General features: G+C 41.9%; 1 protein-coding gene across 3 annotated transcripts in view; it reads left to right on the forward strand.

Annotated features, from left to right (window-relative positions):
* The first annotated feature begins 631 nt into the window (after positions 1-631).
* The window catches only part of CBR4 (carbonyl reductase 4), an 18453-nt gene continuing 5337 nt past the window's right edge, over positions 632-13747 (forward strand). The window contains exons 1-5 of one of the 3 annotated variants that reach the window (XM_023742851.1): positions 632-927; positions 2264-2384; positions 5625-5761; positions 9104-9238; positions 9433-9464. In XM_023742851.1, the coding sequence (XP_023598619.1) occupies positions 786-927; positions 2264-2384; positions 5625-5761; positions 9104-9238; positions 9433-9458 (561 nt within the window). In that variant the 5' untranslated portion in view covers positions 632-785 and the 3' untranslated portion in view covers positions 9459-9464. Of the gene's footprint in view, positions 928-2263; positions 2385-5624; positions 5762-9103; positions 9239-9432; positions 9465-13747 lie in introns of those variants that run through there. The other 2 variants (XM_004388881.2, XM_023742852.1) reach the window with 2 other exon arrangements.

Here is a 13747-nt window from a genome sequence, read left to right on the forward strand (position 1 = left end):
GGTCCGACATGCCCACGCCCAACAACGTAGAGTTGGGCTCTGACCAAGGTGAGCAACTCGTCTTGGTTTGCTGCACACTGTCCTGGCTTTAAAATCGAAAGTCCTACATCTCAACAACTCTCTCCGGCTGCCCTGGTTGAGTCCAACTCATAGAGTCTCTGCAAGACATGGTAGAACTCCCCACCCACAGGGTTGCCAAGGCTGTACATCTTTACGGAAGCCGACTGTCACATCTTTCTTCCGCAGAGCGGCTAGTGGGTTCCAACTGCCAGCCTGTCTGCTGGTTAAAGCCAAGCGCTTTAACCATTGCGCCACCGGGGGCCCTACCACTCCCTCCAACCAAAAAAAACTCTCTCAGACCTAGGCAAATCCGAAGCGTTGGTGACCGGAGCGCCAACCCCAACTCTCCACACCATGACTACATTTCCCACTGAGCAGCGCGCCCGCGCCTCCTCCCGTCTGCCTCAAGACTACAAGTCCCAGCATGCAGCGCAGCCCTTCCGTGCAGCCATTGGCTGACCGGTGTCCCTCGCTTGCGTCTTCTCGGACTCGACGCCTGGGAGTCCGTAGGCTTTGCGTCAGCGCGATGACGCCATACGTCTCGCTTCTCTTCGCGTCCACCTGGATTGCCAGAGTCAGGCGACAGGAGGAGGCGCGGAGCGGGGTGTTTGTGTGGCGCTTTGGTTTCCCTTGGCGCCGCAGTGGTGTAAGAACGCGAGGAACCTGGAAAGGGCCGCCATTCCCAGCCCTCTTTCTTCCGAGTTTGCGATTTCGAGGTCTCCAAGATGGCCAAAGTCTGTGCCATTTTTGGAGGTTCCCGGGGCATTGGCAGGGCGGTGGCCCAGTTACTGGCCCAGAAAGGCTACCGACTGGCGATTGTCGCCAGGAATCTGGAAGTGGCCAAAGCCGCCGCCGGGGAGCTCGGCGGTAGGTACCGAACTGCAGTTGTCCATTTGTGCGGCTGCGTTCCAGGCACCTGGAGTCTCTCCGTGTGTAAACCGAGCGGGTGTGGCCCCGATGGCACTGAGGTTTGGCCGTTGAGCGAGGCAGAGTCCGTCCCTAGTGCAGGCTGCGGCGTGCGCAGAAACCCCGCACCACCCACCCGGCGCCCGGCACAACAAGCCGTCACGCTGCCCGTGGGAGGGCTCAACACTGGGGCAGTCTGGCGGGGCCCATGAATGTGCACGCACTCACCTCCTGCGGCCAGGGCTAACCGTGAGGGGCTGCTTTGTTTGGTCATGTGGTAGGAGCGAGTCACACGACAGTTAGCTTTCTGCAGGGCAAAGGGCGCCCCGGGCGGCTGGGCGGAAAGGAGTTCAGGCAGGAAAGTAGGCGTGGCGGGGACACAAACGGTTCCCTTCAGCTCTGCTGAGGGCAGTTCCTGCCCCTGTGCGGATGCAAGACGCGCTGTTTCAAAGAGAAATCCTTTTCATTACCAGCCACTTTGGGGATTTACCAGACTGGCTTTACTACATCCACAAACACTCAATAAGTTACTAAATTGTTTGGTGAATTTTGCGAATGGGCAATTGAAGTTGGCTCTGTCAAATTCCTTTTTACTCTATTTAAACCCCATTTTTTCCTCTGCTTATTAATAATGGATTAGTCATTATTTTGCATGTTTTGCTAATTTAAGTCTCTCTTGATGGTTAGGGGGAAATAGGGCTTTTGAAAGGTACTAAGAAGCTGTATTGGAATGGACAAAATAGAGGCCTTGGGGTACATCTCATAGCTATAACCTTGGAAATAACATTACCGTTTGTTTTGGTGTTACTAATTTAGCCTGATTGTTTACTCTGGATGGAAGACTATTGGGTTCTCGAAAAGACAACAACAAAAGCAAGTTATAGACCAGGAAGAATGTCAGTGAACGCTGCATACTGTATTCATTGCCGTTGTGCTGTTCTGAGGAAGGGAAAAAAGACTATTCAGTTGGGTAGAATGGAATCAGTGTCAAAGCTACAAATATTAAATGACTTTTAGAAAGCATTATGAACGGGAAAAAAGCCTCCCTCCCCACTATGGGAAAGTTTTAAGGTTCACTTTATGTAATAGTATTTTATTTCTTCCTGTTCCTCCCCTGGCCATCCCAGTTTGCTTACACTAAATTTCAGGAGAACAGGAACTCATTATTTACTCATCTTTTTTCTCTTGGGTCTGGATTAGCATGGGCCTAGTATATAGTAGATACTTAACATGTGTATTCAATAAATTATTAATTCCAGAAATAATTTATAAATAACTCTCCTCTCACTTTGTGTAGGTGGTCATTTGGCATTTAGCTGTGATGTCGCCAAAGAACATGATGTTCAGAGTACATTCGAAGAGATAGAGAAACATTTAGGTCGAGTTAACTTCTTGGTAAATGCAGCTGGTATTAACAGGTTGGTCACCGATTTAAGTAAGTTTATAATATGTTTTTGATTAGTGTGAATTAATATACTAAAATATTTACTTCCCACTGGAAGAAAACAAAACAGTGCCAGGTCCTGTGCCGTCCTCACAGTCCTTGCTGTTTGTGAACCCATTGTTGCAGCCACTGTGTCAGTCCATCTCGTGGAGGGTCTTCCTCTTTTTCACTGACCCTCTGCCTTACCAAGCATGATGTCCTTCTCCAGGGACTGGTCCCTACTGACAACATGTCCAAAGCATGTAAGACGAAGTCTCGCCATCCTCGCTTCTAAGGCACATTCTGGCTGTACTTCTTTCAGAACAGATTTGTTCATCCTTCTTGCAGTCTGTGGTATATTTAATACTCTTCACCAACACCATTAATTCAAAGGCATCAATTTTCCTTCAGTCTCCCTTAGTCATTGTCCAGCTTTCACATGCATATGAGGTAATTGAAAATATCATGGCTTCAGTCAGGTGCACCTTAGTCCTCAAAGCGACCTCATTGCTTTTTAACACTTAAAAGAGGTCTTTTGCAGTAGATTTGCCCAATGCAATGCATCTTTTGATGTCTTGACTGCTGCTTCCATGGGCATGGATTGTGGATTCAAGTAAAATGAAATCCTTAACAACTTCAGTCCTTCCGTTTCTCATGATGTTGTTTATTGGTCCAGTTGTGAGGATTTTTCTTTTCTTTGTGTTGAGGTGTAATCCATACTGAAGGCTGTGGTCTTTGATCGTCATCGGTAAGTGCTTCACGTCCTCTTCACTTTTAGCAAGCAAGGTGGTGTCATCTGCATATTGTGGGTTCTTAATGAGTTCTTCATATAGTTCAACTTCTCGGATTATTTGCTCAGTTTATAGATTAAGTATGGTGAAAGGATACGACCCTGCAGCACATCATTTCTGATTTTAAACCACACAATATCCCCTTGTTGTGTTCGAACAACTGCCTGTTGGTCTATGTAGCTAAAGCAGATGGAAGAAATCGTTCCACATGAGCACAATTAAGTGTTCTGTAATTCTCATTCTTCACAATGTTATCCATGATTTCTTATGATTCATAGTGTCAAATGCCTTTGCATAGTCAATAAAACACAGGTAAATATCTTTCTGGTATTCTGTGCTTTCAGCCAGGATCCATCTGACATCAGCAATGGTATTCCTCGTTCCACGACCTGATGAATCCGTCTTCACTTTCTGGCAGTTCCCTGTGGATGTACAGCTGCAACCGTTTTTGAATGATCTTCAGCAACATTTTACTTGTGTGTGATTTTGATATTGTTCAATTATTTCCACATTCTTTTGGATCACTTTTCTTCGGAATGGGCTTGTATATGGATCTCTTCCAGTCAGTTGGCCAGGTAGCTGTCTTCCAGTTTTCTTGGCATAGACAAGTGAGAGCTCCCACTGTTGCATCTGTTTGTTGAATCAGTGTTCTGTCACTTCCTGGAGGCTTGTTTTTTCCCTGTGCCTTCAGCGCAGCTTGGACCTCTTCCTTCGGTACCGTCGATTCTTGATCATATGCAACCTCCTGAAATGGCTGAACGTCGACCAATTCTTTTTGGTACAGTGACTCTTTGTATTCTTTCCATCTTTTAATACTTCCTGCATTGTTCAATATTTTGCCCATAGAATCCTTCAGTATTACAGCTTAAGGCTTGAATTTTTTCTTCAGTTCTTTCAGCTTGAGAAATGCCGAGCATGTTCTTCCCTTTTGGTTTTCCAGGTCTTTGCACATTTGATTATAATACTCTACTTTGTCTTCTTGAGCCGCCCTTGAAATCTTCTGTTCAGCTCTTTGACTTTATCATTTCTTCTGTTCGCTTTAGCTACTCTGCATTCACGGTCCTGTCGAGTTGCTTCCGACTCACAGTGACTCTCTGTACAACAGAATGAAACACTGCCTGGTCCTGCACCATCCTCACAATCATTGCTTTGTTTGAGCCCATTGTTGCAGCCACTGTGTCAGTCCATCTCTTTGAGGATCTTTCTCTTTTTCACTGATCCTCTGCTTTACCAAGCATGATGTCCTTCTGCAGGGACTGGCCCCTCCTGATAACATGTCCAAAGTAGTTGAGCAAGAGCAAGTTTCAGAGTCTCTTCTGATATCCATTTTGGTCTTATCTTTCTTTCCTGTCTTTTAAATAACCTTTTTCTTTCTTCACATATGATGTCCTTGATGTCTCCCCACAACTCATCTGGTCTTTGGTCGTTAGTGTTGAGTGCATGAAATCTATTCTTGAAATGGTCTCCAAATTCAGGTGGGATATACTCAAGGTTGTACTTTGGCTGTAGTGGACTTGTTTTAATTTTCTTGAGCTTCAAATTGAACTTGCATATGAGCAGTTGATGATCTGCTCTGCAGTCGGCCCCTGGCCTTGTTCTGACAGATGATATTGAACTTTTCCATCGTCGGTTTCTGCAGATGTAGTCAATTTGATTCTTGTGTAATCCATCTGGCAGGGTCCATGTGTTTATGTTGTTGAAGAAAGGTATTTCCAATGAGTAAGTCGTTGGTCTTACAGAATTCTGTCATGCAATCTCTGGTGTTGTTTCTATCACTAAGGCTGTGTTTTCCAACTACTGATCTTCTTAGTTTCCAACTTTCACATTCCAATCACCAGTAATTATCAATGCATCTTAATTGCATGTCTGATCAATTTCAGACTGCGGAAGTTGGTAAAAATCTCTGGCCTTAGTGGTTGGTGCGTAGATCTGAATCATAGTTGCGTTGGCTGATCTTCCTTTTAGGCACGTGGATATTATCTTGTCACCAACAGCATTGTGCTTCAGGATACATCTAGAACTATATCCTGAAAGGTGCCACTATTCTGATTTCTACCACCATAAGTAAGTTTTGCTGGTTCATGAACTTCATACGGATGGAATCACAGAGTGAATATACCTTTTAAAGATGAACTTAGGACAGAAGTGATTTTGTTAAACAAGGTATAGCGTGGCAATTACTCAGATCATTCTAGCTATTTGGCTACGTGGCACTACTTGTTGCAGTTAGGAATATTTGCCCCTCCAGATAAAAGGGATTAAGAACCTGGCTTACTATTGTTACTTTTGCCTCTCGAGCGAAGTTGAGACTCTAATTCTAGGTATTAAATCTCACATACGAAGCACTTCTTGCACTCTCCTTTCAGTAGAATATGATTTTTGACTTTGTTTTATCCATCTTTTAAGTTACATGCTGTTTTTTATTTGTTTTGTTTTGTTTTTAGGGATAGCCTTTTGGTGAGAACTAAAACTGAAGACATGATAGCTCAGCTCCATACTAACCTCTTGGGTTCCATGCTGACATGCAAAGCTGCTGTGAAGACGATGGTTCAGCAACAACGAGGGTCTATTGTTAATGTAGGTGAGTCTTTACCTGTGTGGGTTTATAATCATCTCGGGTTGAGGTGGTGGGGGTCAGGTGCTGTCGAGTCAGTTTTGACTCTCGGTGATCCCGTGTGTGTCAGAGGAGAACTGTGTCCCATAGGGTTTTCAAGGTTCTGGTGTTTCGGAAGCAGATCTCCAGGCTTTTCTTCCGAGGTGCCTCGGGGTGGATTTGAACTGCCAACCTTTTGGCTTAACTCTTTGTACCACAAGGGGACTCCTAATTATCTCATAGCACCATAAAAATATATAATCCATAATCTAGAATTAATTTGTGTATATAACTGGGGTGAAATTTATCTTTGTCTTGTCTTTGGAAAAAAGGATTTAATGAACTGATTAATGGGTAAAGCAGGAATCAAAAACTCATGCCTGTAGAAGCTGGGTAGGTGTTAAATGAGCAAAGCCACCAGGTATTGGAGAAATGACAGCACAAGCCACGTGATAGATGGCAGAAGACGTTCAGCCTTGTTGTGCAGAAGCGGTATGGCATGGCAGGGCAACCACTGCTCAGATCCAGTAGATTGTTCCTATGCAGGAATGTGGTCCTAGTTTTTCCACCTAATTAGATTCTAAGAGAAATTGGACATCTTGAGTTTTATGTGAAACCTAATTTTTAAAATATGGGCAAGGAATTAAAAGTTTTTATATACCAGGGACTAAAAAATTACAGCAATCGCAGGGGTCACTGATAAATCTACTGCAGAGGTTTAACAATAAGTTTAAAATAATTTAAGAAAATATGTATTACACAGCATGTGTCAATTCGACATTTTCCAGATGCACAGCTTAGTGACATGACTTACATTAATAGGTGTGCACCCCTTACCCTTAATCTGTGCCAAATTTCCCATCCCCACACACAGAAACCACTGCTTCCCAAATTCATTGGCTTGCCTCCTGCCCTTGGTAACCCAAAACCCACTGCCTAGTCGATTCCAACTCATAGTGACCCTACAGGACAGAGAAGAACTGCCCCATGGGGTTTCCAAGGCTCTAATCTTTACGGAAGCAGACTGCCGCATGTTTCTCCCACGGAGGGGCTGGTGGGTTCTAACTACTGACCTTTCGGTTAGCAGCTGAGTGCTTATCGGCTGTGCCACCAGGGCTCCTTCCTGCCCTTGGTAACCACCAGTAAACTTTGGTGTCTGTGTACTTGCCTGTACTTGTCGTTTTATGTAAGTGAGGGCATACAGTATTTGTCCTTTTTGTGATAGACTTGTTTCATTCAACATCACGTCTTCACGGTTCAAATTGACGGAAGCATCTCAGTGGGTTAGATGAGAAGCTTAGGGAGCAGTGAGTTTATGTTAATGGTAGTGGAATAATTTGGAAAAGGATAGTGGGACCGGTTACAGAACTTGAAGAATGTAAACAGTGTCATCGAATTGTACATGTAGAATTTGTTGAAACCGTGCATCCTTTGCTGTGTATATTTTCACCCCCAAGAAAAATTTTTAAAAAAACTTAAGAAAAGTTTGAGTTTTTTTAAGAATGGCCGTTGGTAACCCCTGGTCTTCAGGTCATTTTTCCCACGGGAAGATAAATTAAGTCGTATGTACCTGCAGGTTTTGAAATGCAAAGTAACTTGAAATTGTGTTTCAGTTTGGTAGTTTGAACACAGTGATATATCCTCTGCCTTTTAATTTCAAGTGGTAATACCTTAAAAGGCCACAAAAAGAGGATGATGCGCCATTAAAGTAAATGACCTTGTTCCTTTTAATATTGGAAATGGCCTTCCAACCCAGAATTCAGGGCTTTTCTCTTTTGAAAATAAAAGTGTACTGTGCTAATAAACTAAGGGGGGAATTTAAAAAGATCACTTTTGACATTTATCCTTCAAAAATATAAAGAATCAATTTTTCTACCTTTGAAAGAGATTATTAAATGAGTAGCCCTACGGGTAACCCAGCTGGATAATAACTTTTGGTTCTTGTAAGTTGGCACACTGACCAGTATGTATAACCTAATAAGGTGAGGTATATTTCTTTAACTCTGAAATATCCCGTTTTTAGGTTTATTAAAAAACAAAACAATCCTCCAAAAACACAGGTCATTCCTTCATACACACACACACCCACCTACACACCTTTTAGAATTCTAATACACAAAAATAAAAATGGATAATTGAAAATAAACTAAGAGAATCTTATTATTAAAAGGACTACTTTAAACTGCTAGAAAGTTCATTGAAATTTCAGAGATTATCATTTACTTTAGTAAGTTTTTGACCAGATGAACAATCGTGTATAGCGTACATCAGAAGCCACGAAAGCTTCCTGTTTGGCATTTCTTCCATATTTTTCTTTCCTTTTTCTGTCTGTCTGTATTGCTCTTTCTCCCAAATACCCCTTTCTCTGTTCATCTGCATTTCCTCCGTCTGGTGTCTCTTTTCTCTTTTTCGATCTTTCAAAGTTCTCGTCCTTTGTCACTAACTAGCTGTAATATATTATAATGTAGATAAATATCTTAATATTGGGCTATTGGTTTTAGTATAAAAAGTTTTCTTTTTCTAAAAATCTTAATATTGAGCTATTGGTTATAACATAAAAAGTGTTTGGGATGTTTTCTTTTTCTAAAATAAAATTACTTTTTAAAGGATTTTGTGAAGTTCTTCTTTAATTTTTATGTCATAGGTACAGGTCAGTGGTGCAGAAAATTACTTCCTCACTTTTGTTTTGCAAGAATTTATTTGCGTACTGTTGATATTTGAATTACAAATTATTCTTACATGTTTGTTACACGAGGCTGTCCAGTTATCTTTACTGGGCAACACAAGTTATATCACTGAAAGTAACTGAACTGCAGTTTTACAAGAAGGTTTTATAATTGAAGCTTTGCTAATTTAGATTGACTGTAGTTCAAATTTAATGAGATTTATCTTCAAATGAACTTTTTTTTTTTTAAGTGGAAGTGAACACTTCCTTATTCTGTATTGTAGAATCATAAAATGACTTAACTTCTGTTTGACTTTTCTGGTTCTTGACCTCTTCCTGCTGGAAGCCTTTATAAACATTACAGAATTTTTATTGTATCTGACCTCCTCCTCTTTCACTTAAAGAGCGACATCTCAGCCCCCTGCCTGGCATCTGAGCTGTCACACCACGTCTTTCAGATCCTGTTGTCTGTGTGTATCTGGAACAGACTCGAGCTCTGTGTCTTACGATCCAAATGACAATGGTTAGAATTTCTGATTTTAGCAAAGGACAGTGTAAAATGGTTTTACTTTTTTTATTTGTTTCTTTAGTATAAATTATCCGAATTTTCAAACAACCTCATAAATTTGTTGGTATTTTACTTTGTTTTTTTCTTTCCCCCCTAGGAAGTATTGTTGGTTTAAAAGGCAATTCTGGCCAGTCAGTGTACAGTGCCAGCAAAGGAGGATTGGTTGGATTTTCACGTGCTCTTGCCAAAGAGGTAGCGAGAAAGAAAATCAGAGTCAATGTAGTTGCTCCAGGTCAGTGTAAACTTCTTATTAAATAGCATTATCATTATGATTGTTTATAGAGAAGGAAGCCATTAGCTAGTCTTTTAATCGGTACTCATTGCTTGACATCTAGATAGAATAGTTCTAAAATGATTATGAAAAGAGTGAAATAATGAACTGGTGACTAAAAAAAAAAATATTTTACATAAAATCTTTATTTTTAGGTGTTCCATTAATGATGGAATCTTAAAGGTGGAGAGGATCATAGAGGTGATGTCTTCCTCTCATTTCTGCAGTTTAGAAAATGGGGACCTAGGAGACAGAAAGACTTGTCCCAGATCACCCCGCTAGATATGGCAGGACTGTTACTAAAAGCCTGATCTTTTGATTTCCAGCTAAGGGAAGCTGCAAGGTAATGCCCTTCAGATTTCTTTTTATATCATTACAGGTTTTAAGTCTTTTTGTTCTTTTGCTAATTTGGTCTTTCTAAAATATCTAGAGTCTTCAGATTTCTTCAGTTTTACTGTTACATTATTTGCATCATTTTTGCCTGGATTAGTGAGGAGAGTTCTAAAAAGGTGATAAAACTCAAATCTGTGTTATTACACATTAGCTTGGTGTGATAGAAATTTTGGTTAGTTGTTTACTCGACTTTTGAGTAACACGAGTATTTTCAAATACTTCTGTCAGTTAGCCATGGAATCTTTGTTCTAGCTTACTGTAGCTATTTAAGAATTGATTATCTATGTATTTATTTTGGTTCACTGGTTGTTTCTAAGAATGTAGGCTGAAGTAGACTTTCCATTTCAAGTCACCGATGGCCCCAGCTTGGACCCTGGAATTGATGTTTTACTTGGCACTATTGTTGAACCAGCAGATAGCAGGAATTTGTGAACGTGTCCTGGGAAGCCTTTTGCTCTGTGTGCCCTCATCCCAATTCATTCTTGAGGCATGGAGATTAGCTAAATTTAGTCATTCCAAATCCATGAGCATCTGATAAATGACTATGGGTTAGATGCATTTATTTTTTGAAAAAAGGACCAAAAAAGATAATCCAAAGGCTGCGCTGTCATTATCTTGGCATTGCCTTCTATTTGTGTATGCTTTATGCAAGTCAGCTGATTTTAGTGTTCACCTAGTTTAACCATATGAGGGAATGTAGATTACGTATTTGTGCTTTGGACTGCGTGTATTTGCTACCTTCTCTTTCAGGGACTGGAATAGCATGGGTAAGAAAGAATTAATCCTAGTTCATGATGATTTAAAAGCTGAATGGTTTAGGGGTAACGGAAGTGCTCCCAACTCTTTATAACTCAATTCAGCAAACTTCCAGGAGTGTCTCCATGTGCAAAGGCGGTGCTAGGTCCTGAAGTTATACATACGACTGGGATGTTTCTAACACAAAGAGCTAAGTATAGTGGGAAAGACAGGCATGTAAACAAATAATTACAGTGCCGTGTGATAAATGCAGTAATTGAGATACATACATGATGCTATGGGAACGCTGAAGAAAGAATGTTAATTTTGCCTAATGTGAACTGGTTGCCAGAGCTGCAGGCTGAATAGCGGGAGTCCAGTTTGTACGCAAAAGCAAGGTTTAAGGGTGTTATGTAAGTGTGTTGATATAGTTTGTCTTAAGGATCTTATTTTTCAGTGTAATTTATACTACAGGGGAAAAAACTGTTGCCAAAAACGTGGCCATTTATATATTTATCATATTATATTAGTTGTATAGCAGGTTTCATAGTATGAGTATACTTCATTGGTCAAAAATAAAGTAAATTGAAATAGAATTAAATTGATTATTTATTAATTTTATTTTGGATAATAATTTCAACTAGGTTCTTCAGTGGATCTTTTAATAGAGCTAACAAACATCAGAATTAACAAATACGTTTCTTTTTATGTCAGCTTTCCTAAAAAACCTACTACCATCATGTCTATTCTGACTCACGGTGACCCTAGAGGACAGAGTAGAACTGCCACGGAGTTTCCAAGGCTGTAATCTTTATAGAAGCAGACCGCCACATCTTTCTCCCGCAGAACGGCTGGTGGGTTTCAACTGCCGACCTTTTGGTTATCAGCCGAGTGCTTAACCACTGCCCCACCAGAGCTCCTTTGAGTTTTCCTAGTCACCTTCAAGTGGAGGTTTCAATTAGCAGGAAAATCGTTAACAAGCAGATCATAACAGGAAAAGCAAACCCATTGCCATCGAGTTGATTACGACTCATAATGACCCTATAGGACAGAGTAGAACTGCCCCATAGGGTTTCCAAGGACTGGCTGGTGGATTCAAACTGAACACCTTTTGGTTAGCAGCCGAGCTCTTAACTACTGCACCACCAGGGCTTCTTATAGTATATTAAAAAAAAAAAAAAAAAAAAAAAAACCAAGCCAAACCCATTGCTGTCAAGTCACTTCTGACTCATAGTGACCTTTTAGGACAGAGTAGAACTGCCCCGTAGGGTTTCTAAGGAGCGGCTGGTGGATTTGAACTGCCAATCTTTTGGTGAGCAGCCAAGCTGTGTGTCTGATGACGGTATAGAATACAAGGCTGTTTTGGTACAGTGCCCTGGGCTAAAGATACGTTTACAGATGAGGACAGTGTGATTCCTCAGCTTTTTGTTTGGCATAACACTGAAATTTGATAGAGCCTGGATTACTTTATAATTTGAGACTAGCTTCATATTTTTTGACTTAATTTCTTATAAATTGGGGAAAGATGCATGTATGAGATTTTAAAAACTGATGATAAGGATGAGAGAAATGCCCTTGGGTCTTTGGACACGTCCTTGTCCTCCAAATCAGACGTCATCGTCTTAAGAGGAGAAGCCGATACTGGTAAGTTTGTGCCATCCTTTCAGCCTGGCCTCTGAGACCTACTTTTAGGCTTTTAGTGTAGAGTCTAGTGATGGCTGGCTGCTGTCCCATGAGGTTTGTCCTTCCCAGTATGCACTCACAGGTCTGAAGAGAGGCTGTGACAAGCTTCCACCAATGAAATGACACGCTTATCATCCACACTTGGGCAGTGGAGGGAGACTCTTCATGTGAGGTGGGTGGCTGGACATCATGATGCCAGAACTGGACTCAGAGGGCACCGCTCTCTCATTTCCTACCTGGCTTAACACGGACACAGATCGTAGCAAAACTGAGTCCAGGATGTAATGTTTAATAAGACTTCAAAACTTGAGGATAATAGCCTTTATTTGCTCCATATATCTGGTTTACTTGGATGGTTGTTTTGGGAAGCCATAGATCGCAATCTGTCCTCATGGCCCATCTCATTGCCCGATTAGGGTCTGTGCCCTGGAGCAGTCGAGCCAATGAAATGTACTTCAAGTCAGAAAGAGTGAGAAAATTTATTTAGGAGATGGTCACCAATGGGGATCCGACAGCAATGCAGGCTATCTCTGTGGAGTCCCGAAAGTCATTTTTACATTAGAGCTTATATATGCTTTTTACAAAGGTTAGAAGTGTCTTCGTAGCCTGCAGATGGCATGGCCGAATGAGTTATTCATTACAAGGTAATTACAAGAAACTCTTTATCATACTAAAGAGATACATGCTGGACATCTCCTTATCAGGCTAAAGACATAATGTCAGATATCTGGGTGCTGCTCTTCCTGTGGGGGGTTGTAAGCCACAGGTGGCCGGACAGAGCAAAACAAAGCCATTAACAAAGGTGTGCGGAAAGGAGAAGGCAAAGGAAAAGAAAAAAACCTTACCGGTTCGTCATGGTGTTAGGAGTGTCAAGCTCTCAGTTGCCCATTTTGAAAAGGAGAAAACATACTGGGGAGTATTAGGGTCCCAATCTCATTACTGGAAGGCCGTCTTTCCATCTCACTGGGATTGCCCTTGAACTTGTATCACTACCTAAGTCTTCCTTACTGTCTCAGGTGTACCTTCCACTATGGCATGCCACGTTATAGAATCTGCCTTTTTCTCAAGGTGAAAACACCTGCAAATGGTCACTCACAGGCTGTGTGGCCTCACCCTTTATCCTCAGTGAGACAAACATCGGGACTAACATCCAGCCAGAAGCAGATCAGATCAGTTACTTTCAGCACAGCATTGATGAAAACCCAGACGAGCGCCAGGGCTTCTTAAGCTGGAACTGTCTTAGCCTCCGTACAGCTAAAAATGTACCAACGGAGGGTCCTCTTAGGGGAGCTCACTTTACTAGACTTCAGGCCAACTAAGGGAGTAGTAGTAGTAGAGCCCATTACCTGTCAGTTTGTCTTACTGTGGTGGCTTACCTGTTGCTGTGATACTGGAAGCTCCGCCACCGGTAGATCAGATACCAGCAGGAGAACATGAAGACAGTGCAGGACCAGGCAGTGTAGTGTCGCCATGAACCGGAGCCGGCTTGACCGCAGCTACTGACAATAGTCACCCATCAGAGTGGATGAACCGGAGCCGGCTTGACCGCAGCTACTGACAGCAACAGTCACCCACCAGAGTGGATGAACCGGAGCCGGCTTGACCGCAGCTACTGACAACAGTCACCCATCAGAGTGGATGAATCGGAGCCGGCTTGAC

The sequence above is a fragment of the Trichechus manatus genome, unplaced genomic scaffold (assembly GCF_000243295.1).
Source record: "Trichechus manatus latirostris isolate Lorelei unplaced genomic scaffold, TriManLat1.0 scaffold00220, whole genome shotgun sequence".
NCBI classification, from domain to species: Eukaryota; Metazoa; Chordata; class Mammalia; order Sirenia; family Trichechidae; genus Trichechus; species Trichechus manatus.